The sequence below is a fragment of the Grampus griseus genome (genome assembly GCF_964374135.1).
Source record: "Grampus griseus genome assembly, chromosome: 7".
Lineage (NCBI taxonomy): Eukaryota > Metazoa > Chordata > Mammalia > Artiodactyla > Delphinidae > Grampus > Grampus griseus.
The window spans coordinates 111,742,439-111,766,463 of record NC_139001.1 but is presented as its reverse complement, the minus strand read 5'-3'; the positions used below and the strand labels follow the sequence as shown (position 1 = coordinate 111,766,463).

General features: G+C 40.4%; 1 protein-coding gene across 3 annotated transcripts in view; it reads left to right on the top strand.

Moving 5' to 3' along the window:
- The window catches only part of PLEKHB2 (pleckstrin homology domain containing B2), a 49,681-nt gene extending 26,273 nt beyond the window's left edge, over positions 1 to 23,408 (top strand). For 2 of the 3 annotated variants that reach the window (XM_082657791.1, XM_082657792.1), the window contains exons 7-8: positions 8,317 to 8,425; positions 20,634 to 23,408. In XM_082657791.1, coding sequence (XP_082513917.1) covers positions 8,317 to 8,425; positions 20,634 to 20,770 — 246 coding nt within the window. In that variant the 3' untranslated portion in view covers positions 20,771 to 23,408. The remainder of the gene's footprint in view (positions 1 to 8,316; positions 8,426 to 20,633) is intronic. The other variant, XM_082657793.1, reaches the window with a different exon arrangement.
- The last annotated feature ends 617 nt before the right edge of the window (positions 23,409 to 24,025 follow it).

Genomic DNA, 24,025 nt, shown 5'->3' with positions numbered 1-24,025 from the left:
CCTGTATGTTTTTTGTTAGATTTATACTTAAATATTTCTCTTTTTTTTGAATTTTTGTATATGGTATTTCAAATTTCATTTTCTCCATGTTTATTGCTAGTATATAGAAACACAGTTGATTTTTATATGTTGATCTTGTAGCCTGTGAGCTTATTACTAAACTCACTTATTGGTTCTATAAGTATTTTATTTTATAAATTTATTTATTTATTGGCTGTTTTGGGTCTTCGTTGCTGTGCACGGGCTTTCTCTAGTTGCAGCGAGCGGGGGCTACTCTTCGTTTGCGGTGCGCGGGTTTCTCATTGTGGTGGCTTCTCTTTCTTGCCAAGCATGGGCTCTAAGTGCGCGGGCTTCAGTAGCCGTGGCTCGTGGGCTCTAGAGCGCAGGCTCATTAGTTGTGGCGCGTGGGCTTAGTTGCTCCACGGCATGTGGGATCTTCCTGGACCAGGGCTCGAACCCACGTCCCCTGCATTGGCGGGCGGATTCTTAATAACTGTGCCACCAGGGAAGTCCAAGTATTTTATTTTAGATTCTTTGGAATATACTACATAGACAGTCATGTCATCTACAAATAGAGTTATTTCTTCCTTTGTAGTCTGTGTACCTTCTATTTCCTTGCCTTGCCTTGCCTTATTGCCCTGGTTAGAACTTCCAATATTATATTGAAGAGCAGTGGTGAGAGCAGGCATTCTTGCCTTGTTCCTGATTTTACGGGGAATGTGTTCAGTTTTTCCACACTAAGTGTGATGTCTTTTGTAGATGTTGTTTGTCAAGTTGAAGAAAGTCCTTCTTTTTTTTAGTTTTCTGAGTGTTTACCATGAATGGGTGTTGGATTTTGTCAAATACCTTTTCTGCATCAATTGATTTGGTCATGTGATTTTTTTTTAAACCTTTTTTTTAAAAACTTAAATATGGTGGGTTACATTGATTTTTGAATACTGAACCAGCTTTGCATCCCTGGAATAAATCTCACTAGGTTGTGGTGTATAATTCTTTTTATTTATTGCTGAATTCTATGTTTGCTAATATTTATTAGGAGTTTTTGCAACTGTATTCATGAGGGATATTGGTCTGTAGTTTTCTTTTTTTGTACTCTGTTTTATTTTGTTATCAGGTGGTACTGACTTTATAGAAGTTAAGGAACTGTTCCATGCTCTTGTATTTTCTAGAAGATATTGTGTAGAAGTGATGTTAATTCTTCTTTAATCATTTGGTAGACATTTCCAGTGAAACTGTCTGGGCCTGCCTGGAGATTTCTTTTGGGGGATATTTTAAATTACAAATTCTGTTTTCTTAATAGTTACAGGACTATTCATTCTCTATTTCATATTGAATGGGTTGTGGTATTTTATACTTTTTGAGGAATTGGTCCTTTTCATTTATATAAGTTGTCTAATTTATGTGTGCAGCTCTGTCATTTGGTCCATACACACTTATATTTTCTTGCTGGATTAACCCTATTATCATTATGTTATGTTCTTCTCTGTTTCTGATAATTTTCTTTACTCTCATGTCTACTCTATCTGATATTAATGTAGCCACTTCTGCTTCCTTTTTATTAATGTTTGCATGATATCTCTTTTCCCATCTTTTTTCTTTCAACATACATATTACATTTGAAGTTTCTTATAGACAGCATATAGTTGGGTCATCCCCTCATCCCACCATCTGACAAATCTCTATCTTGTAACTGGTATATTTAGGCCATTTACATTTTTTTATTGTGTAAGTTTAAGGTGTACTATCTGTTATTTTGATACCTTTATATATTGTAAATGATTGCAAATGTAGCAATATTTATTACACTACATAATTAAAGCATGATATTATTGTCTATATTCATTATATGATGGATTAGATCTCAAGGCTTATTTAATACTTGTTACAAGTTTGTACCCTTAAACACCATCACTCTTAACCTTCCCCACAGACCATTTGCATATGATGTAATTTTGATACGTTAAGTATGCCATTTTATTTTTTGTTTTCCTTTGGTTCTGTTTTTCATTTCTGTATGTTCTTTTACTTAAGCTTTTTGTGAGTTACTAGAACATGTTTTATTTTATCTTATTATTTATTTATTTTTACTTTTATTTATTTTTTGGCTGCACTGTGCGGCTTGTGGGACCTTAGTTCCCCGACCAGGGAGCTAACCCAGGCCCTTGGTGGTGAGAGCGCAGAGTCCTAACCACTGGACTGCCAGGGAATTCCCATAGAACATGTTTTAGAATTACATTTTGATGTATCTGTAATGTTTTGAGTATCTCTTTGTATTGCTATTTTAATGGTTGCTCTAGTTGTTACGTTATACATGTACACATATTTTTCAAAGTCCGGTGTTCACATTTTACCAGTCCAGTGAAGTATCAAACCATTACCTCTAAATTCCTTTTTTCTCTCTCATTTTATGGTATAATTGTTTTAAGTATTTCTTTTACATGTATTGAGAACCATATTAGATGGTGTTATAGATTTTGCTACAGCTGTCAAACTTATTAGAAAAATCAAGATGTGATTTTTATTATGTTTACATGTATTCTGCTTTGACCATATTTTTTTACCTCCTGATGTTTCAAGATTTCGTTTATTATTTACTGTTTAGTGAACTTCCTTTTGTCATTCTCTTAGGATAGATCTGCTGGCAACAGATCCTCAGTTTTCCTTCATCTGAGAATGTCTCAATTTCATCTTTGTTCTGAAGAATATTTTCAGTAGTATAGAATTCTGAGTTGACATTTCTTTCAGCACTTGATAAATGTGTGCTATTTCCTCTGGCTCTCCTGATTTCTGATTAGAAATCTGCTATCATTTGAATTTTTTTCCCCCGTGTACGTAGTGCATTGTTTCTGGCTACTTTCCTTGTCTTTAGTTTTCAGAAGTTTGACTCTGATGTGTGTATTTGGGGATTTATCTTATTTGGTGTTCATTCAGTTTCTTGAATACGTAGGTTTATGTTTCTTGCTAAATTTGGGAAATTTTAACCTATTATTTCTGGAATGTTGTTTTAGACCCACCCTCTTTCTCTAATGAAACTGATGACGCAGATGTTAGATGTCCCACATGTCTCAGAGTTTTTGTTCATTTTTTTCTTCAATCTGCTTTTTCTCTGTTCTAATTAGGTAATTTCTACTCTTTATATTCATGTTCATTGATTATTTGTCATCTCTATTTGTTGTTGAGTCCATTCATTGAATAATTTATTAGTTATTTTTATATTTCTAAAATTTTCATTGGTTATTCTTGATATATATCTTTATATAGTTTTTCCTGATATTTTTCTGGTTTTGTGGAGACTTCCTGTTTCTTTTATGAATTTCAAACATGTTCTTAATTACTTATTGAAATATTTTAATGATAACTGCTTTAAAATCCTTCCCAGGTAATTCCAACATCTTTGTCATCTTGGTGTTGGTCTCTTTTGTTGTCTTTTGTCATCCAGTTTGAGATCTTCCTGGTTCTTGGTATGACTAATTATTCTTTATCAAAACCTGGACATTTTAAATATTATAAGACTGAATCTACTTAAGTCTTGCATTTTAGCAGACTTCCTCCTAATGCTCCTCCGCTGGGTGAAGAGGGGGTCTGCTTTGTTCCTTCATGTAACGGTGGAAGTCCAGGTTGTCCCCTGGGTCCCATTTGACACTGGCTCATTGTCACTGCTGAGAGGGCTGGGAATTCAGGCCCTTCTCTAGGTCTCTGTGACACCAGCCTGCCTGGGAGTTGGAGGGACTTTCCCTGCTGCTCCCCACTAGCCTTCACTGATACTATGGTTACTGATAAGAGGTTGTGGAAGTACTTGCTCTCCACTGGGTCTCTGTTGATCCTACTCCAGCAGGACAGGAAGGGGCACCTTGTTTCTGCTGGGCAGAGATGGGAGTTCTGGCTCCTTGCATGGTCTCCACTGACACTGTGGTATGGGACTGGAGGTAGCCTGTTTCCATCTGGTAGCAATGAAATTCCCAGCTTCCCCCTTGGCCTTCTCTGACACTGTTTGAGATGGGGGTGGGAGAGCGTCTTTCTCCATACTGGACTTTGCTGGTGGGAGTAATAGCCACAGCTATTTTTGTGTTGTTTGGCTGGAGTGAAAATGGTCTCTCTTGCCAGATTGGCCTTTTCCTTCTTAGGCTCTTTGGGTAGAGACAGCAGGCTTTCCTTGAGGCAGACCAAGAAAGGTTGGCATTTCTTGGTTGCCGCTTCTACATTATCCAGTCGGATATAGGAGGCAAAAAGAAAACCCAGGGAACTCACTGTGTGTCCTTCTTAGGGTCATGAAGTCCCTAGACAGTCACCTGCTTTCTCTCTACCTTTCAGAGTCTCCTTGTGTTTGTTGTATGTATAGTGTCCAGGGTTTTCAGTTGTACTTAGAAGGAAGAATAGAGAAAACAACGTCTGCGTCTATTCTGTCTTACAGAAGCATACATTCTGTCTCCTGCTTTTGTAAGATAACAGGTTTAGATCTACATACGTATTTGCCAGGCCATAGCTCCCTGTTCTCCCCTGTGTATAGCCTTTGTCACATAATGACAATAATTGTAATTGTCTGTAAACATGTCTGCCCTGTCACCACCTGTGAGCTCATAAAGAAGGTCAGGCCTTTCATCTCCGTATTTCCCAGTATACGGTAGTCCTTTACTTGGTCAGTGGAGGCAGTCCACTGCCCATTTCTGGCAATGCCCTTTCATAGGCATGTCCTTGTGGAAAACTGCCAGTCACCTGCCCAGGCCTCAGACCTCAGACCCCCCAGTATCAGTCTTTTATATTCTCCTGCCAGGAACTGCTGGTAATTGGGCTGGGGAGGGTTTTGCTGCTAGGCTGGCTTCACCAAGAGAAAACTGGCTTTGGATGAATCTTGTTTATCACCTGGTCCAAACTGATCATTTTAGAGATGAACAAAACAAGGCCTACAGTAGTTAGATGACTTACTGAAGGTCAAGTTAGTGGTACAGCTGAAATGAAATTGGAATCTCTGGCAAGTCCAGTTCTCTTTTTTGTTGTGTTTTCCACCTACTTTATTTTACAGCCTGAAAGTAGAGTCCAGTTGTGTGTTTGTTTTTTTAGGATCTTAAAACAAAGGGCATAAGCACACTGTCTCATGTTCTTTATTTATTGTTATTATTTTTAAAATATTTATTTATTTATTGGGCAGCACCAGGTCTTAGTTGAGGTGTGTGGGATCTTTAGTTGTGGCATGGGAATGATCTCTTAGTAGTGGCATGTGTGCGGGATCTAGTTCCCTGACCAGGGATGGAACCTGGGCCCCCTTCATTGGGAGCGTGGAGTCTTAGCCACTGGACCACCAGGGAAGTCCCGTCATGTTCTTTATTTTTTTAATAGAGTGTCAAACTTTATTGACTGCAACTTGGAGAACCAATTTTAATATATTCCCGGTGGTTTCCAAATCGTATTTTTCAAAATTGAGGTATAATTGACATGCAACATTTTATTAGTTTCAGGTATGCAACATAATGATCTGTATTTGTATATATTGCAAAGTAATCACTGCACTAGGTCTAGTTAAAATCTGTCACCATAAAGAATTTTTTTTCTTGTGTTGAAAATTTTTAATACATACCCTCTTCGCAACTTTCAAATATGCAGTATAGTATTATTAACTATAGTCACCATGCTGTATATTATATCCCCATGATTTATTTATTTATTTATTTATTTATTTATTTAATTTTTGGCTGCATTGGGTCTTCATGGCTGCACGTGGGCTTTCTCTAGTTGTGGTGAGCGGGGGCTACTCTTTGTTGCCTTGTGCGGGCTTCTCTTTGCAGTGGCTTCTCTTGTGGAGCATGGGCTCTGGGTGCATGGGCTTCAGTAGTTGTGGCTCACGGGCTCTAGAGCGCAGGCTCAGTAGTTGTGGTGCACGGGCTTAGTTGCTCTGTGGCATGTAGGATCTTCCCGGACCAGGGCTTGAGCCCATGTCCCCTGCATTGGCAGGTGGACTCTCAACCACTGTGCCACCAGGGAAGCCCCCAAGATGTCCTTTTTTAATGGCAGATTAATATTCCATTGTATATTTGGACCACATCTTCTTTATCCATTTGCTGATGGACACTTAGGTTGTTTCCATATCTTAGCTATTGTAAATAATGATGCAGTGAACATGGGGATACAGATATCTTTTTGAGTTAATGTTTTTGTTTCCTTTGGATGAATACCCAGAAGTGGAATTGCTGAATCAACTGTTAGTTCTGTGTTTAATTTTTTCAGGAACTTCCTTCCATTACTGTTTTCCTTTTTGGAGGCACCAATTTATATTCCTGTCAGCTGTGTATGAGGGTTCCCTTTTCTCCACATCCGTGCCACTTGTTATTTCTTGTCTTTTTTTTTTTTTTTTTTTTTTTTGCAGTACGCAGGCCTCTCACTGTTGTGGCCTCTCCTGTTGTGGAGCACAGGCTCCGGACGTGCAGGCTCAGTGGCCATGGCTCGCGGGCCCAGCCGCTCCGTGGCATGTGGGATCTTCCTGGACCGGGGCACGAACCCGTGTCCCCTGCATCGGCAGGCGGACTCTCAACCACTGTGCCACCAGGGAAGCCCTCTTGTCTTTTTAATAATAGTCATTCTAACAGGTGTGAGGTGATACCTCATTGTGGTTTTGATTTGCATTTCCCTGATGATCAGTAATGTTGAGTATCTTTTCATGTGCCTGTTGGCCATTTGTATTTCTTCTTTGGGAAGTTGTCTATTCAGTTCTTCGGCCCATTTTTTAATCAGGTTATTTTTTTGCTGTTGAGTTGTATGAGTTCCCTATATGTGATTTGCAAATATTTTCTCCCATTCAGTAGGTTGCCTTCTCATTTTGTTGGTGGTTTCCTTTGCTGTACAGAAGCTTTTTAGTTGATGTAGTCCCACATTTATTTTTGCTTTTATTGCCTTTGCCTTTGGAGTCAGATCCAAAAAATCATCACCATGACCAATGTCAAGGAGCTTATCACCTTTGTTTTTTTCTAGGAGTTTTATGGTTTCAGGTCTTACATGTTTAATCCATTTTGAGTTAATTTTTGTGTATGGTATAAGATAGTGGTCTAGTTTCATTCTTTTGCATGTGGCTGTCTACTTTTCCCAGCACCATTTATTGAAGAGACTGTCCTTTCCCCATTGTATTCTCTTGGCTCCTTTGTTGTAAGTTAATTGACCATATACACTTGGGTTTATTTCTGGGCACTCTCTTCTGTTCCATTGATCTGTGTGTCTGTTTTTATGCCAATACCATACTGTTGTGATTACTTTGTAGTATAGTTTGAAATCTGGGAGCATGATGCCTCCAGCTTTATTCTTCTTTCTTTGGATATTTTGGGTCTTTTGTAGTTTCATACAAATTTTAAGATTGTTCTGTTTTTGCAAAAAATGCCATTGGAAGTTTGTTAAGGATTGCATTGAATCTGTAGATTACTTTGGATAGTATGGACATTTTAACTATTCTTCCAATCCATTAGCTTGGAATATCTTTCCAGTTATTTGTATTTTCAGTTTCTTTCATCAGTGCCTTATAGTTTTCAGTGTACAGGTGTTTCACCTCCTTGGTTAAATTTATTCCTAGGTATTTTATTGTTTTTTTGTTTGTTTTTGTTTTGCTTTTTAATTTTTATTTTATATTAGGGTATAGTTGATTTACAATGTTGTGTTAGTTTCAGGTGTACAGCAAAGTGATTCAGTTATACATACACATATATCTATTCGTTTTCAGTTTCTTTTCCCATATAGGTTATCACAGAGTATTGAGTAGAGTTCCCTGTGCTATACAGTAGGTCCTTGTTGATTGTCTATTTTATATATAGTAGTGTGTATATGTTAATAATTTATTGTTTTTGATGCAGTTGTAAATGGGATCGTTTTCTTAATTTCCCTTTCTGAACGTTTGTTATTAATGTATAGAAACGCAACAGGTTTCTGTATGTTGATTTCGTATCCTGCAACTTTACTGAATTCATTTATTCTTACAGTTTTTTTGTGGAGCCTTTAGGGTTTTCTGTATGTAATATTCTGTCATCTGCAAGTAGTGACAGTTTTACTTTTCCCTTTCCAGTTTGGATGCCTTTTATTTCCTTGTCTAATTGCTCTGGCTAGGCCTTCCAATAGTATGTTGAATAAAAGTGATGAGAGTGGACATCCTTGTCTTGTTCCTGATCTTAGAGGAAATGCTTTCAGTTTTTCACCATTGAGTATGATGCTAGCTATGGGCTTGTCATATATAGCTTTTATTATATTGAGGAATGTTCTCTTTATACCCACTTTGTTGAGAGTTTTTATTATAAATGGATGTTGAAATTTCAAAATTGTATTTCTAATGGGCCTATATCTTTTCAGCAGGCATACGGCTATGGTCCATACAGTGGTGCATACCCGCCAGGAACTCAAGTTGTCTATGCTGCAAATGGGCAGGCTTATGCTGTACCCTACCAGTACCCATATGCAGGTAACTTATGCCAGCCTTTCATTCCTTGTTTCTCTTCATTTAGTGAGTAGATCAATAAAGCCTGAAGAATTTTTATTTCTCAATTTAAGGTGAGCTATGTTTCTTCTGGTTAGACTAGAAATCACTCCACTACTTAAAAAAAAAAAAAATCATTATATATCTTCACACTGCTTCACAAAAGTTAGAGTGGGCTTGATTTTTAAAACTTCACTATTGTATCCAGATTCATCCCCAAGAAGAGAATTTGTACTTACTGAAATTCATTTACATTAAGAAGCAACCAAACTAAGAGGCCCATTTTAAGGGATAAAAGGTAATCTTTCTCTTTTTTTTCCTTCTGGTAATATCCTTCAAAAATTATCACTACTTAGGTGTGATGTTCCATTTTGCAGGTGAAGTAGAGGCCTGGGAGGGCTTATGTTTATTCTGGGCTTTTAATGGGTTCCTTTCATCTTCCACCTCACCCGAAACAAGTTGTTAGGTATGAATGACTGGCCTGTGTAGGAGGCATCAAGTCTTGGGGCAGCATGGTCAGGGGAAGTCTACAGGGCGGAGGTGCAGGAATATGCTGGCGCCTACAACCAGGGCAAGAGGGACCAGAGCTACGTGCCTGATGGCCTGAAGAGTGAGGCCACACCCAGACCCCAATGAGCAGGTGAAGTCAGGCAGGGGCAGGCCACAGTGGATATTGCTTGTCAGAGCGACACACAGGAGAGTGAGTTGGTGAATAGACCAACTGGAATGGGAGCCCAGAGCTTTCCAAGAGATCTGAACTCTAAGTGGCTGTGAGCAAACCTAGTACAGTGCCTTAACGCAGAAGCAGTAGAAGGAGAGTGTGTTACCAGAAGGGTGTGTGGTCACTCATATTAATGCCGCAGAGAAGCCAAGGGGGCTACCACGGGGTCTCTGGATTTGGCCGGCCCCAGACTCAAAGTGTCCTTTAGGTTAGTGGTGGTTACTTTGGTTTCTCATGCATTAGCACCTAATACAAGAGAGTTTCTCCTGTTATCTGTGTCTGGAATCTGATGCAGTGCACTAATCTAGCATAGGCTGAAGGATTCTGCCTTGCTTGATTTTTATTTTTTCATGTCAAGTTGAAAACTGATAAAATAATGATGCTGAAAAATGAACTATCTGTCTATCCTCTAATCCTAGCACAACTATTTTTGTTTGAATTATTTTCCCCATGTAAAATAATTGTTTCATCTTTGTTCTCTTACATTACTTTTTGCATTCTATTCTCATTTTATCAATAAAATTTTATGTATTTTGTTCAGAGTGCTACATAATCTTTTTAAGTATTTTTTTTTCTTTTGCGGTACGCGGGCCTCTCACTATTGTGGCCTCTCCCGTTGCGGAGCACAGGCTCTGGACGCGCAGGCTCAGTGGCCATGGCTCACGGGCTCAGCCACTCCGTGGCATGTGGGATCTTCCCGGACCGGGGCACGAACCCGTGTCCCCTGTATCGGCAGGCGGACTCTCAACCACTGCGCCACCAGGGAAGCCCATTAAGTATTTTTAATGATTGCATACTGTCATGTGGGGTGATGTATTATTAGTTAAGCCTTTACTTTTTTCTTTTCATTTTTACTATCGTAGATATTGCTTTGAATATTTCTAATCATTTTCTTTTTCATTCCTGTTAAATATGTCTTAGAATACATTTCTGATTTCTCTATATTAAATTAATATGTCAAAGGGCAAAAACATTTTTGTTTCTTTTGATACCGTTAAAAAATTATAAAAGTTTTCAAACATACAAAAGTAGAGACAGTAAATGAACTGTCAAATTTGCCTGTTACCAGCTTCAACAGTTACCACATCTTGTTTCACCTGTACCTTCTCTCCCCACCTCTGGATTGTTTTGAGGGAAATTCAGACTTTATATCATTTCATCTGACAGTATTACCGTAAGTCTTGATACCATTTACCAAGTTAATTTCCAGAATAGTTCATCAGTTTATAATGCCACTAGGAGTTAGTGATGTACTGGTTTCTCTGTAGTCCCATAAAGATTACCTGTTGTTGTGCTCTGAAAGGTTTTTTTTTTTGTGGTACGCGGGCCTCTAACTGTTGTGGCCTCTCCCGCTGCGGAGCACAGGCTCTGGACGCGCAGGCTTAGCGGCCATGGCTCACGGGCCTAGCCGCTCCATGGCATGTGAGATCTTCCCGGACCGGGGCACGAACACGCGTCCCCTGCATCAGCAGGCGGACTCTCAACCACTGCGCCACCAGGGAAGCCCTGAAAGTTTTGATAAGGTCTTAACATGGAGTCAGGTTGCTTTAGTTTACATTTGTATGATGACTGGCAAAGATAAACATTGTACAGTTGTTTACAAATTAGATTTTCCCTTGTATGAATTATTTTTTTCCCCATTTATTTTGGGGTTGGTGGTCGGTTTTTAATCATTATTAAGGTTTTTAAGCCCTAGCCTAATCGTCTGATGAGAACCAGTCTTTTATTCAGCCCCTAGGCCACAGACTGGGATAATCCCAGCTGTTTCTAATTCTGTACAAAAGCAGAAGTTCTGTGCTTGTGCTTGTGAAGGGAATTTCTGTACATAGGATTCCATCCTTGCCTTTGACTTCGGTGATGAAAAAAGAGACAGCACACTTGGGGCCACCTCAGAATACTTGCTACTGAGGGCTGAGTGCAGTCCATAGGCATTCGGCATTTGTGCTGTGACCAGCTAGCAGGGTGCTTGCTGTGGAAGGGCTGCTCAGTAGTGGTCGTCCCACTGCAGCATCGTGCTGGTAACCAGACAGGAGCTCTTCAGTCAGCCTGTCTAAGACACTCCGGTGCTTTGCCAGCTTCATGACACACTGCCTTGCAGTGTCCATAGAGGCCCTGGTCGTGCAGAGAAGGTTAAAGCCCTTCTCTTTAATATGATTGGGGACTGGTGGCCGGGCAGCCAATTTAAAAGTGCTCAGAGTGCTGTGTACACACTATAAGTATTCTGTTTTAATTTTCCCACGTTAGTGGACATTTGTTCAGCTGTCTCTTGTTGTGGGCTTGAGGTCTTTGGTTTGAGTTGGCTCCTTTGGTTAGAGTCCTCTGTTTCTCTCTTACAGAGATGGTACTCATGTGACACATAATTGCACTACAGTTTCCAGGGCCAAGTCTGAGAGCAGACCTCTAGATTTTGTGATTCTTGGTGTCTTCTCCCCCATCTTTTGTTTACTCAATTCGTTGGTTTGATGATAATTTGTAAAAGTTACTTGCCTTTATTTAGACTTTCCTAAAGTATCTAACTTAATTGTCATAGAAACAGTATCTGCTTTTTCTACATTCGTGTTTTGATCATTTATGTAAAATTTAGTTAAATTAGATAATTAAAATAAGTACAACTTGGAAATGTCCCTAGTTGACTTTGTTAAGGACTTAGCTCCTGGGACTTCCCTGGTGGCGCAGTGGTTAAGAATCCGCCTGCCAATGCAGGGGACACGTGTTCGATCCCTAGTCTGGGAAGATCCCACGTGCTGCGGAGCAACTAAGCCTGTGCGCCACAACTACTGAAGCCTGCGTGCCTAGAGCCTGTGTTCCACAGTAAGAGAAGCCACCGCAATGAGAAGCCTGCACACCACAACAAAGAGGAGCCCCCGCTCGCCGCAATTGGAGAAAAGCCCGCATGCAGCAGCGAAGACCCAATGCAGCCAAAAATAAATAAATAAATAAATTTATTTTTTTTAAAAAAGAACTTAGCTCCCTGGTAGGAACAGAAGAAGTTGGCTCCTGGGCATGCATTGAGGAGATCCCTCTGGGGGTCTAACGGAGGGAATGCAGATTTAGATTTTTCAGGGGATCTTTTTTTTTTCTTTTTTTAAATGTGGATTAAACATTTTTTTTTTACATCTTTATTGGAGTATAATTGCTTTACAATGGTGTGTTACTTTTGCTTTATAACAAAATGAAAAAGTTATACATATACATATGTTACCATATCTCTTCCCTCTTGCGTCTCCCTCCCTCCCACCCTCCCTATCCCACCCATCCAGGTGGTCACAAAGCACCCAGCTGATCTTCCTGTGCAATGCGGCTGTTTCCCACTAGCTATCTACTTTACGTTTGGTAGTGTATATATGTCCATGCCACTCTCTCACTTTGTCACAGCTTACCCTTCCCCCTCCCCATATCCTCAAGTCCATTCTCTACTAGGTCTGTGTCTTTATTCCCATCTTACCCCTAGGTTCTTCATGACATTTGTTTTTTCTTAGATTCCATATATACGTGTTAGCATATGGTATTTGTCTTTCACTTTCTGACTTCACTCTGTATGACAGACTCTAGGTCCATCCACCTCACTACAAATAACTCAATTTCATTTCTTTTTATGGCTGAGTAATATTCCATTGTATATATGTGCCACATCTTCTTTATCCATTCATCTGATGATGGACACTTAGGTTGTTTCCATCTCTTGGCTATTGTAAATAGAGCTGCAATGAACATTTTGGTACATGACTCTTTTTGAATTATGGTTTTATCAAGGTATATGCCCAGTAGTGGGATTGCTGGGTCATATGGTAGTTCTATTTGTAGCTTTTTAAGGAACCTCCATACTGTTCTCCATAGTGGCTGTACCAATTCACATTCCCACCAGCAGTCCAAGAGTGTTCCCTTTTCTCCACACCCTCCCCAGCATTTACTGTTTCTAGATTTTTTGATGATGGCCATTCTGATGGTGTGAGATGATATCTCCTTGTAGTTTTGATTTGCATTACTCTAATGATTAATGATGTTGAGCATTCTTTCATCTGTTTCTTGGCAGTCTGTATATCTTCTTTGGAGAAATGTCTATTTAGGTCTCTGCCCATTTTTGGATTGGGTTGTTTGTTTTTTTGTTATTGAGCTGCTGTTTGTAAATTTTGGAGATTAATCCTTTGTCAGTTGCTTCATTTGCAAATATTTTCTGCCATTCTGAGGGTTGTCTTTTGGTCTTGTTTATGGTTTCCTTTGTTGTGCAAAAGCTTTGACGTTTCATTAGGTCCCATTTGTTTATTTTTGTTTTTATTTCCATTTCTCTAGGAGGTGGGTCAAAAAGGATCTTGTGTGATTTATGTCATAGAGTGTTCTGCCTATGTTTTCCTCTAAGAGTTTGATAGTTTCTGGCCTTACATTTAGGTCTTTAATCCATTTTGAGCTTATTTTTGTGTATGGTGTTAGGGAGTGTTCTAATCTCATACTTTTACATGTACCTGTCCAATTTTCCCAGCACCACTTATTGAAGAGGCTGTCCTTTCTCCACTGTACATTCCTGCCTCCTTTATCAAAGATAAGGTGACCATATGTGCATGGGTTTATCTCTGGGCTTTCTATCCTGTTCCGTTGATCTATATTTCTGTTTTTGTGCCAGTACCATACTGTCTTGATTACTGTAGCTTTGTAGTATAGTATGAAGTCAGGCAGCCTGATTCCTCCAGCTCCGTATTTTGTTCTCAAGATTGCTTTGGCTATTAGGGGTCTTTTGTGTTTCCATACCAATTGTGCAATTTTTTGTTCTAGTTCTGTGAAAAATGCCAGTGGTAGTTTGATAGGGATTGCACTGAATCTGTAGATTGCTTTGGGTAGTAGAGTCATTTTCACAATGTTGATTCTTCTAATCCAAGAACATGGTATATCTCTCCATCTATTTGTATCATCCTTAATTTCTTTAATCAGTGTCTTATAATTTTCTGCATACAGGTCTTTTGCCTCCTTAGGTAGGTTTATTCCTAGATATTTTATTCTTTTTGTTGCAATGGTAAATAGGAGTGTTTTCTTGATTTCACTTTCAGATTTTTCATCATTAGTGTATAAGAATGCCAGAGATTTCTGTGCATTAATTTTGTATCCTGCTACTTTACCAAATTCATTGATTAGCTCTAGTAGTTTTCTGGTAGCATCTTCAGGATTCTCTATGTATAGTATGTCATCTGCAAACAGTGACAGCTTTACTTCTTCTTTTCCGATTTGGATTCCTTTTACTTCCTTTTCTTATCTGATTGCTGTGGCTAAAACTTCCAAAACTATGTTGAATAAGAGTGGTGAGAGTGGGCAACCTTGTCTTGTTCCTCATCTTAGTGGAAATGGTTTCAGTTTTTCACCATTGAGGACGATGTTGGCTGTGGGTTTGTCATATATGGCCTTTATTATGTTGAGGAAAGTTCCCTCTGTGCCTACTTTCTGGAGGGTTTTTATCATAAATGGGTGTTGAATTTTGTCGAAAGCTTTCTCTGCATCTATTGAGATGATCATATGGTTTTTCTCCTTCAATTTGTTAATATGGTGTGTCACGTTGATTGATTTGCATATATTGAAGAATCCTTGCATTCCTGGAATAAACCACCCTTGATCATGGTGTACGATTCTTTTACTGTGCTGTTGGATTCTGTTTGCTATTATTTTGTTGAGGAATTTTGCATCTATATTCATCAGTGATATTGGCCTGTAGTTTTCTTTCTTTGTGACATCCTTGTCTGCTTTTGGTATCAGGGTGATGGTGGCCTCGTAGAATGAGTTTGGGAGTGTCCCTCCCTCTGCTATATTTTGGAAGAGTTTGAGAAGGATAGGTGTTAGCTCTTCTCTAAATGTTTGATAGATATCGCCTGTGAAGCCATCTGGCCCTGGGCTTTTGTTTGTTGGAAGATTTTTAATCACAGTTTCAATTTCAGTGCTTGTGATTGGTCTGTTCATGTTTTCTATGTCTTCCTGATTCAGTCTTGGCAGGTTGTGCATTTCTAAGAATTTGTCCATTTCTTTCAGGTTGTCCATTTGATTGGCCTAGAGTTGCTTGCAGTAATCTTTCATGATCTTTTGTATTTCTGCAGTGTCAGTTGTTACTTCTCCTTTTTCATTTCTAATTCTATTGATTTGAGTCTTCTCCCTTTTTTTCTTGATGAGTCTGGCTAATGGTTTATCAATTTTGTTTATCTTCTCAAAGAACCAGCTTTTAGTTTTATTGATCTTTGCTATCGTTTCCTTCATTTCTTTTTCATTTATTTCTGATCTGATCTTTATGATTTCTTTCCTTCTGCTAACTTTGGGGTTTTTTTGTTCTTCTTTCTCTAATTGCTGTAGGTGCAAGTTTAGGCTTTTTATTCGAGATGTTTCCTGTTTCTCAAGGTAGGATTGTATTGCTATAAACTTCCCTCTTAGAACTGCTTTTGCTGCATCCCATAGGTTTTGGATCGTCATGTCTCCATTGTCATTTGTTTCTAGGTGTTTTTTAATTTCCTCTTTGATTTCTTCAGTGATCACTTCGTTATTAAGTAGTGTATTGTTTAGCCTCCATGTGTTTGTATTTTTTACAGATCTTTTCCTGTAATTGGTATCTAGTCTCATAGTGTTGTGGTCGGAAAAGATATTTGAAACAATTTCAGTTTTCTTAAATTTACCAAAGCTTGATTTGTGACCCAAGATATGATCTATCCTGGAGAATTTTCCATGAACACTTGAGAAAAATGTGTATTCTGTTGTTCTTGGGTGGAATGTCCTATAAATATCAATTAGGTCCATCTTGTTTAATGTATCATTTAAAGCTTGTGTTTCCTTATTTATTTTCATTTTCGATGATATGTCCATTGGTGAAAGTGGGGTGTTAAAGTCCCCTACTATGAACGTGTTACTGTCGATTTCCCCTTTTATGGCTGTTAGTATTTGCCTTATGTATTGAGGTGCTCCTATGTTGGGTGCGTAAATATTTACAATTGTTATATCTTCTTCTTGGATCGATCCCTTGATCATTATGTAGTGTCCTCCTTTGTCTCTTCTAATAGTCTTTATTTTAAAGTCTATTTTGTCTTATATGAGAATTGCTACTCCAGCTGTCGTTTGGTTTCCATTTGCATGGAATATCTTTTTCCATCCCCTCACTTTCAGTCTGTATGTGTTTCTAGGTCTGAATTGGGTCTCTTGTAGACAGAATATATATGGGTCTTGTTTTTGTATCCATTCAGCCAGTCTGTGTCTTTTGGTGGGAGCATTTAATCCATTTACATTTAAGGTAATTATCGATATGTATGTTCCTATTCCCATTTTCTTAATTGTTTTGGGTTTGTTATTGTAGGTCTTTTTTTCTGTTGTGTTTCTTGCCTAGAGAAGTTCCTTTAGCATTTGTTGTAAAGCTGGTTTGGTGGTGGTGAACTCTCTCACCTTTTGCTTGTCTGTAAAGGTTTTAATTTCTCCATCCAATCTGAATGAGATCCTTGCTGGGTAGAGTAATCTTGGTTGCAGGTTTTTCTCCTTCATCACTTTAAATATGTCCTGCCAGTCCCTTCTGGCTTGCAGAGTTTCTGCTGAAAGATCAGCTGTTAACTTTATGGGGATTCCCTTGTGTGTTATTTGTTGTTTTTCCCTTGCTGCGTTTAATATGTTATCTTTGTATTTAATTTTTGACAGTTTGATTAATATGTGTCTTGGTGTGTTTCTCATTGGATTTTTCCTGTATGGGACTGTCTGTGCTTCCTGGACTTGACTAACTATTTTCTTTCCCATATTAGGGAGGTTTTCAACTATAATCACTTCAAATATTTTCTCAGTCCCTTTCTTTTTCTCTTCCTCTTCTGGAACCCCTATAATTCGAATGTTGGTGTGTTTAATGTTGTCCCAGAGGTCTCTGAGACTGTCCTCAGTTCTTTTCATTCTTTTTTCTTTATTCTGCTCTGCAGTCGTTATTTCCACTATTTTATCTTCCAGGTCACTTATCCGTCCTTCTGCCTCAGTTATTTTTCTATTGATCCCATCTAGATTATTTTTAATTTCATTTATTGTGTTGTTCATCGTTGCTTGTTTCATCTTTAGTTCTTCTAGGTCCTTGTTAAATGTTTCTTGCATTTTGTCTATTCTATTTCCAAGATTTTGGATCATCTGTACTATCATTATTCTGAATTCTTTTTCAGGTAGACTGCCTATTTCCTCTTCATTTGTTAGGTCTGGTGGGTTTTTATCTTGCTCCTTCATCTGCTGTGTGTTTTTCTGTCTTCTCATTTTGCTTATCTTACTGTGTTTGGGGTCTCCTTTTTGCAGGCTGCAGGTTCGTAGTTCCCATTGTTTTTGGTGTCTGTCCCCAGTGGCTAAGGTTGGTTCAGTGGGTTGTGTAGTCTTCCTGGTGGAGGGGACTAGTGCCTGTGTTCTGGTGGATGAGGCTGGATCTTGTCTTTCTGTTGGGCAGGTCCACGTCTGGTGGTGTGATTTGGGGTGTCTGTGGACTGATTATGATTTTAGGCAGTGTCTCTGCTCATGGGTGGGGCTGTGTTCCTCTGTTGCTAGTTGTTTGGTATATTGTGTCTCACACTGTAGCTTGCTGGACATTGAGTGAAGCTGAGTGCTGGTGTTGAGATGGAGATCTCTGGGAGATTTTTGCCGTTTGATATTACGTGGAGCTGGGAAGTCTCTTGTGGACCAGTGTCCTGAAGTTGGCTCTCCCACCTCAGAGGCACAGCACTGACTCCTGGCTGCAGCACCAAGAGTCTTTCATCCACACGGCTCAGAATAAAAGGGAGAAAAAGTAGAAAGAAGGGGGGGGGAGAGAGGGAGAGAGAAGGAGAGAGGGAGAGAGGGAGGGAGAGAGAGAGAGAGAGAGGAGAGAAAGAGGATAAAATAAAATAAAGTAAGATACAATAAAGTTATTAAAATAAAATATAATTAAGAAAAAAAATTAAAAAAAGACGTATAGGGCTTCCCTGGTGGCGCAGTGGTTGAGAGTCCGCCTGCCAATGCAGGGGACACAGGTTCGTGCCCCGGTCTGGGAAGATCCCACATGCCGCGGAGTGGCTGGGCCCATGAGCCATGGCCGCTGAGCCTGTGCGTCCGGAGCCTGTGCTCCACAGCGGGAGAGGCCACAGCAGTGAGAGGCCCGCGTACCGCAAAAAAAAAAAAAAAAAAAAAAAAAAAAAAAGACGTATAGAACCCTAGGACAAATGGTGGAAGCAAAGCTATACAGACAAGATGTCACACAGAAGCATACACATACACACTCACAAAAGAGGAAAAGGGGAAAAAAATCATAAATCTTGCTCTCAAAGTCCACCTCCTGAATTTGGGATGATTCCTTGTCCATTCATGTATTCCACAGATGCAGGTACGTCAAGTTGATTGTGGAGCTTTAATCCGCTGCTTCTGAGGCTGCTGTGAGAGATTTCCCTTTCTCTTCTTTGTTCACATAGCTCCTGGGGTTCAGCTTTGGATTTAGCCTCTGTGTGTAGGTCGCCGGAGGGCGTCTGTTCTTCTCTCAGAGAGGATGGGGTTAAAGGAGCCGCTGATTCGGGGGCTCTGGCTCACTCAGGCCGGGGGAAGGGAGGGTTATGGAGTGTGGGGCATGCCGTGCGTTCTCCCCTGGAAGTTGTCCCTGGATCCCGGAACCCTGGCAGTGGCGGGCTGGACAGTCTCCCCGGCAGGGAGGTGAGGAGAGTGACCTGTGCCGCATCTCGCACCCGTCTCTGGAGTTCCTTTAAGCAGCCCTCTTAATCCCCTCTCCTCGCGCACCAGGAGACAAAGAGGGAAGAAAGTCTCTTGCCTCTTTGGCAGCTCCAGACTTTTCCCTGGACTCCCTCCCGGCTAGCCGTGGTGCACTAGCCCCTTTAGGCTGTGTTCACGCCGCCACTCCGACCGAAGCCCGAACCTCAGCTCCCAGCCCCGCCTGCCCCGGTGGGTGAGCAGACAAGCCTTTCGGGCTGGTGAGTGCCGGTTGGCACCGATCCTCTGTGATGGAATCTCTGCGCTTTGCCCTCCGCACCCCTGTGGCTGTGCTGTCCTCCGTGGCTCCGAAGCTCCCCCACTCCGCCACCCGCAGTCTCCGCCCGCGAAGGGGCTTCTAGTGTGTGGAAACCTTTCCTCCTTCACAGCTCCCTCCCGCTGGTGCAGGTCCCGTCCCTATCCTTTTGTCTCTTTTTTCTTTTTTCTTTTTTTGCCCTACCCAGGTACGTGGGGAGTTTCTTGCCTTTTGGGAGGTCTGAGGTCTTCTGCCAGCCTTCAGTAGGTGTTCTGTAGGAGTTGTTCCACGTGTAGATGTATTTCTGGTGTGTCTGTGGGGAGGAAGGTGATCTCCGCGTCTTACTCTTCCGCCATCTTCCTCGTCTCCTCTCCAGGGGATCTTTTAATTAGGTCAGCTTACAGGTTCCTACTGTATTACATTTCACTAGTTAGAGTTGCCTAATTGAAATTATTTACATTTCAAGGCTGTGATAGTGAATGCTACAGTTCACCAGTTTTGTCGTTTAAACATACTGCCCTCAACCCCTGTGTGCCTCACTTTTGCCTGTCTATAAAATAGGGATAACAGGAAGCTCGACTCATAGGGTTCTTGTGAGGATTGAGTGAGTCAATGAATGTAAATGCTTGTAATACTATAAGTGCTTAGACTAGTAAGCACTTGCAGATGTTAGCCTTTAGTGTCACTGTTGGTTTCACTTCCTTTCTTCATCTACGTGGACATATCACTATTGGATTAATCTGTTTCCTAGGGTTGAACTACTAAGGGAATAGTGGGTCAAGGAGGAAAGTTAACACTATATGTGAGCAATTTTAAAGCTAATTAGCTATTGGACAATATATTGTGAAGCATAGAAGAGAACAAGCAATACATTTCCAGTTGTAAACTCTAATTGTGCAAATAAACTTTAGGTTTGTTTAAAGGTTGCTTTTTAGAAGTTTTCCCCCTAGCATAAATATTTTTCCCCATAAAGACATAAGGTTAAAAATGAAGAGCAGGTTAGGTTAGCAGATTAAAGGTTTAATTTAAAAACGGTTTGCATGAATACTGAGAAGCTAATTAACTTCTAGGTGGGCTTTTCTTCTTAGCTGTCAGTGGGGATTCTTGACTCTCCCATTGTCTCTAGGCTCTGTGTGTCTCCCACACTCCTTGTCTGCCTGCCATCCTGATGAGCAGAATGTGCGGGGCTGAAGTGGACATTGGAGGCTGGGGGTTGCAGCTCCATTAGGATTCTGCTCTCTGCAGTGTCTGGGACTGTGGACCTTGGGAAGCTGCGCATCTTGATTTTCTCTTAGTGCCATCTTAGAAATGGAGGTGTCCTCCTCACTTGGCCAAGTCCAGTCACTGTCGCCTGTGGTGGAGGAGAGCTGGGGAGCACTCACTGCAGTCACCCCACCAGCGCTCCAAGGGAGGGGTGCAGTGCATGGAGAAACTTCTGGAAGGGTCCCAGTCAAGTGAGCCATCTTTTTGCGTGAATGTTGGACTTCACAAACTGCTCCTATTTTTTCCTTCTTTTCTAGGACTTTATGGACAGCAGCCTGCCAACCAAGTCATCATTCGTGAGCGGTATCAAGACAATGACAGTGACCTGGCGCTGGGCATGCTGGCTGGAGCAGCCACAGGCATGGCCTTGGGGTCTCTGTTCTGGGTCTTCTAGAGTCCTTGGAACCTGGATGTGCATAGCTTCTGATACCCTGTGTGCAATAATATAATTTGCAGGGCATTTCTGTTTGTTACAAATGTTTTTAATAATAGTTTTAGTAGTTCTTTTGAAAGTAGTGACATCATACTTATAACTAATCCATATATGTACCATGGAGAAGGCTTTGGAGTGCTGTTAAAACGTGGACTATTTGGGGGCACTGGCTCATTCTAGGAGTTTTTTTATGGAACTCTCAGAATACCTTATTTGAACACACCTGTTTGGAAAGGGCATTTTCCTTTTAGAGTTAGGCCTTAGTGTTTAAGGGGTAGTTATTTTAGTGTTACGCGAGTAACGTCGTGATGTATGAGTGGTGAGTGATTGTGGCAAGAACTGCAGCTGTTTTGGTTTAATGCCAGACTTTGAAACCTCAGACCAGACCTGGATGCACGTTACTTCAGGAGTCGTAGGCTGGAACCTTCCTGAGGCAAAGGTGTGATATCGCCACAGCCTCTGGGGCTCTGCAGGCTTCCAACAAAACCGACTGCTTAGGATGATGGGCGGGATGGCAGATCCCCCGCTTTAAAATGATGCTTTTCATTTTATTTTTACTAGTTTGTTTTTGGTAGTGATCTTGGAAAACATCCCAAATTAGGAGTAGGCTTGAGTCTCAGCGTTTTAGGGCTTTATCATTTAAAACTTGAACAAGACAAAACAATTACAAGTGTGTAGAGGTAGATTTGCTTTATTCAGAGGCATCATGTTTTAAGTGTTTGAGTGTTTTTATTGCCACTTCAGCCTACTTATAGCTTAGTTTTCTACTTGTTGAGAAAGTAATATTAAGAGAACGGTGAGGAAAGTGGAATGAGAGCCATAGTTACAGTGTTATTGTTTCAGGGGATTGGGCTGCACTGAGGGTCCTCTTTCCCACCCTTCTGAAGGCTGCTAAAGAGCCCGTTTCCTGTCCTGTGCAGGACTGGGGCACTGTGGCTGTCCCTGAGCATTGGGGTGCGTGGAGCCCTGGTGGTGGCATGGTGGGGGAGACTCAGGTTACAGATGGGAGTTGCGGCCTAAGGACATGAATGACCTGCTCAGGGGTATTACTCCACCTGACCAGGACACTGGCCTTGTTTTCATTCTTGACTCAAATGTCACAGAGAAGCTTAAAACCATTTAATTTGAGCCCCAACTATGTGTGAAGCTCTGGAAGACTTCGTGCATTTTTCTTATTTCTTTATTTATGTAAATTTTAAAACATCAGTTATTCCAGTTTTCTGTCCTGCATGCTTTTAAAAATGTACTTTTACAAAGGCAGTTTAGCGCATTGAAGGTCTCTACTCCTGTACTCCATGTGACCCAATTTTCCATAAAATACACTCCTAATAGCACAAATTCCGTTTTTATTCTATGTGGGCAGTTACATACATAGTCTTTTGTTTCACTGATCAACCCACTCCATCTCTAAGGCAGACTTAAATAGATCTATCTCCGTATGAAACCAGATGCCAAATGAACTTTGTGGTGACCACAGGTGTGTTTTCCTAGCCAATTCTATTGCACTTGTTGACACTGGAGAGTCTGTTTCCAGCTGAAAAGAAGTATACTTGGCTGTCATCTCTTTGGATGTTTGACATGGTGGAAAGTTGCCAGATGTGATGTGTGACGACACTGGTTTTCATGGTTAAAAATGTTGCTTTAGTTATTTTACATCGTATGTAGTAAGAATGGTTCTTTTCAGGTGGTAATCATTATTCGAGCTGTATGTTTTACTTACAAAATACTAAACTCAGTTTTTAATGTTGCATCATTTTGAACTTGGAGTTACTGGAACCACTGGTACTGAGTTACGTCAGTGAAACGCCTTTGAAGCAGATGGTCTCCTTGTGTTTCCCTGGCTTCCCTCTGACAGAAGGGGGAGAGCTATGGACTGAAACTCGTGCACACGTGTGCCCCCCCATCTTCAGTCCCTGTCCCCAGCGGGGCCAGTCCCACTGGGCAACTGTAGTTGAGTCTGGAAGTTCACTGTCACTAGTGACTTGATCCTGAGAGGAAATGCATACTCTGTATAAAGATGGGCTGAGATACTTCATTTCCCTGGCCCCAGCTCTCATAGATGCTAGCGCTTAGGTAATCCTAAATCAAGAAGGTGAGTTGGAAGGAACTTGTTCAGGTTTAGTCAGTATTTTACTTCCATGTGTACTTTTAACTGGTTGGCTGTTGACATTGCACACATGCCAGTTGGCTTGTTTCTTAGCTCTGTTCTTTTAATTCCTTGAGTTAAATTCAGGGTCTTAGATGTAAAGAGAAGGGAGAGACCCGTGGTTGTTTCAGATCATCATTCATGAAACGGGCCAGACCGGGACACAAGATCTGGATCATGGGAGAAGTTCCTGCCATTGAGACAGAATGACCCACATTTATTTTCTACATTACTTGTGATACTGTGTGATCTTTCTCCTTCCCAAGTTTATGTAGACACCAGCATGGGATGCAGTTCCATTTTTTTCTCCTAGGGTTGATCTTTTTTTCTGATTGCTTGCCTGTCTCTAGTATTCTGTTGTGTCCTCAGAACCTATTTTTCCCTGTATATGCAAATTGTATGTTTATAAGTGAAAATGTTAATACATTAAATGATTGTTAACCTTAAAGCATATTTCATTGACTTCTATTGTTTTTTTAAAATTCAATTTATTTAAACTATAATGATAAAAACGGTTCATGCGTTTCTCCCATCCCCATCCCCTCGCTCTGACAACCATGAATCTGGTTTTGTTTTTTTTTTTTCATTTATTTTCTAGTAACACAGTCAGCTTTTTCTGCTGCATCACAGGCAATAAGAATGCCTTTTATTGAGTATTCCATAAGTGCTAGGGAATGTATTGTCACATCAGAAAACAATAACTTATTAAATTCCTATATTAACTCCATAAGGGGTGTATTATCCAAGTTACTCTGGGTTAAATTCTTTTCTTGGGAGCGCACAGGTAGTAACTGAAACAGATTTATATCTGATATTAAAACATATTCTTTTTCCCTGTGCCACGTGTATATGAGAGTAATTTCCACAAGAACATCGCAGGGGTCAGTACTTCTAGGATGACTATTAAAAAACTGACAGTATCTTCCTCAACCAGATCTACTTGGCCTTGTGGGTTCAGTAACTTCTCCAGTATCTTTGGGTACACGACTTTGTGTTTTTGTTGTTTTGTTTTAAAAAATTATTTACATTTCTTTTTCATTTCTGCATTACCTCACTCTCTTCCTGGCTAG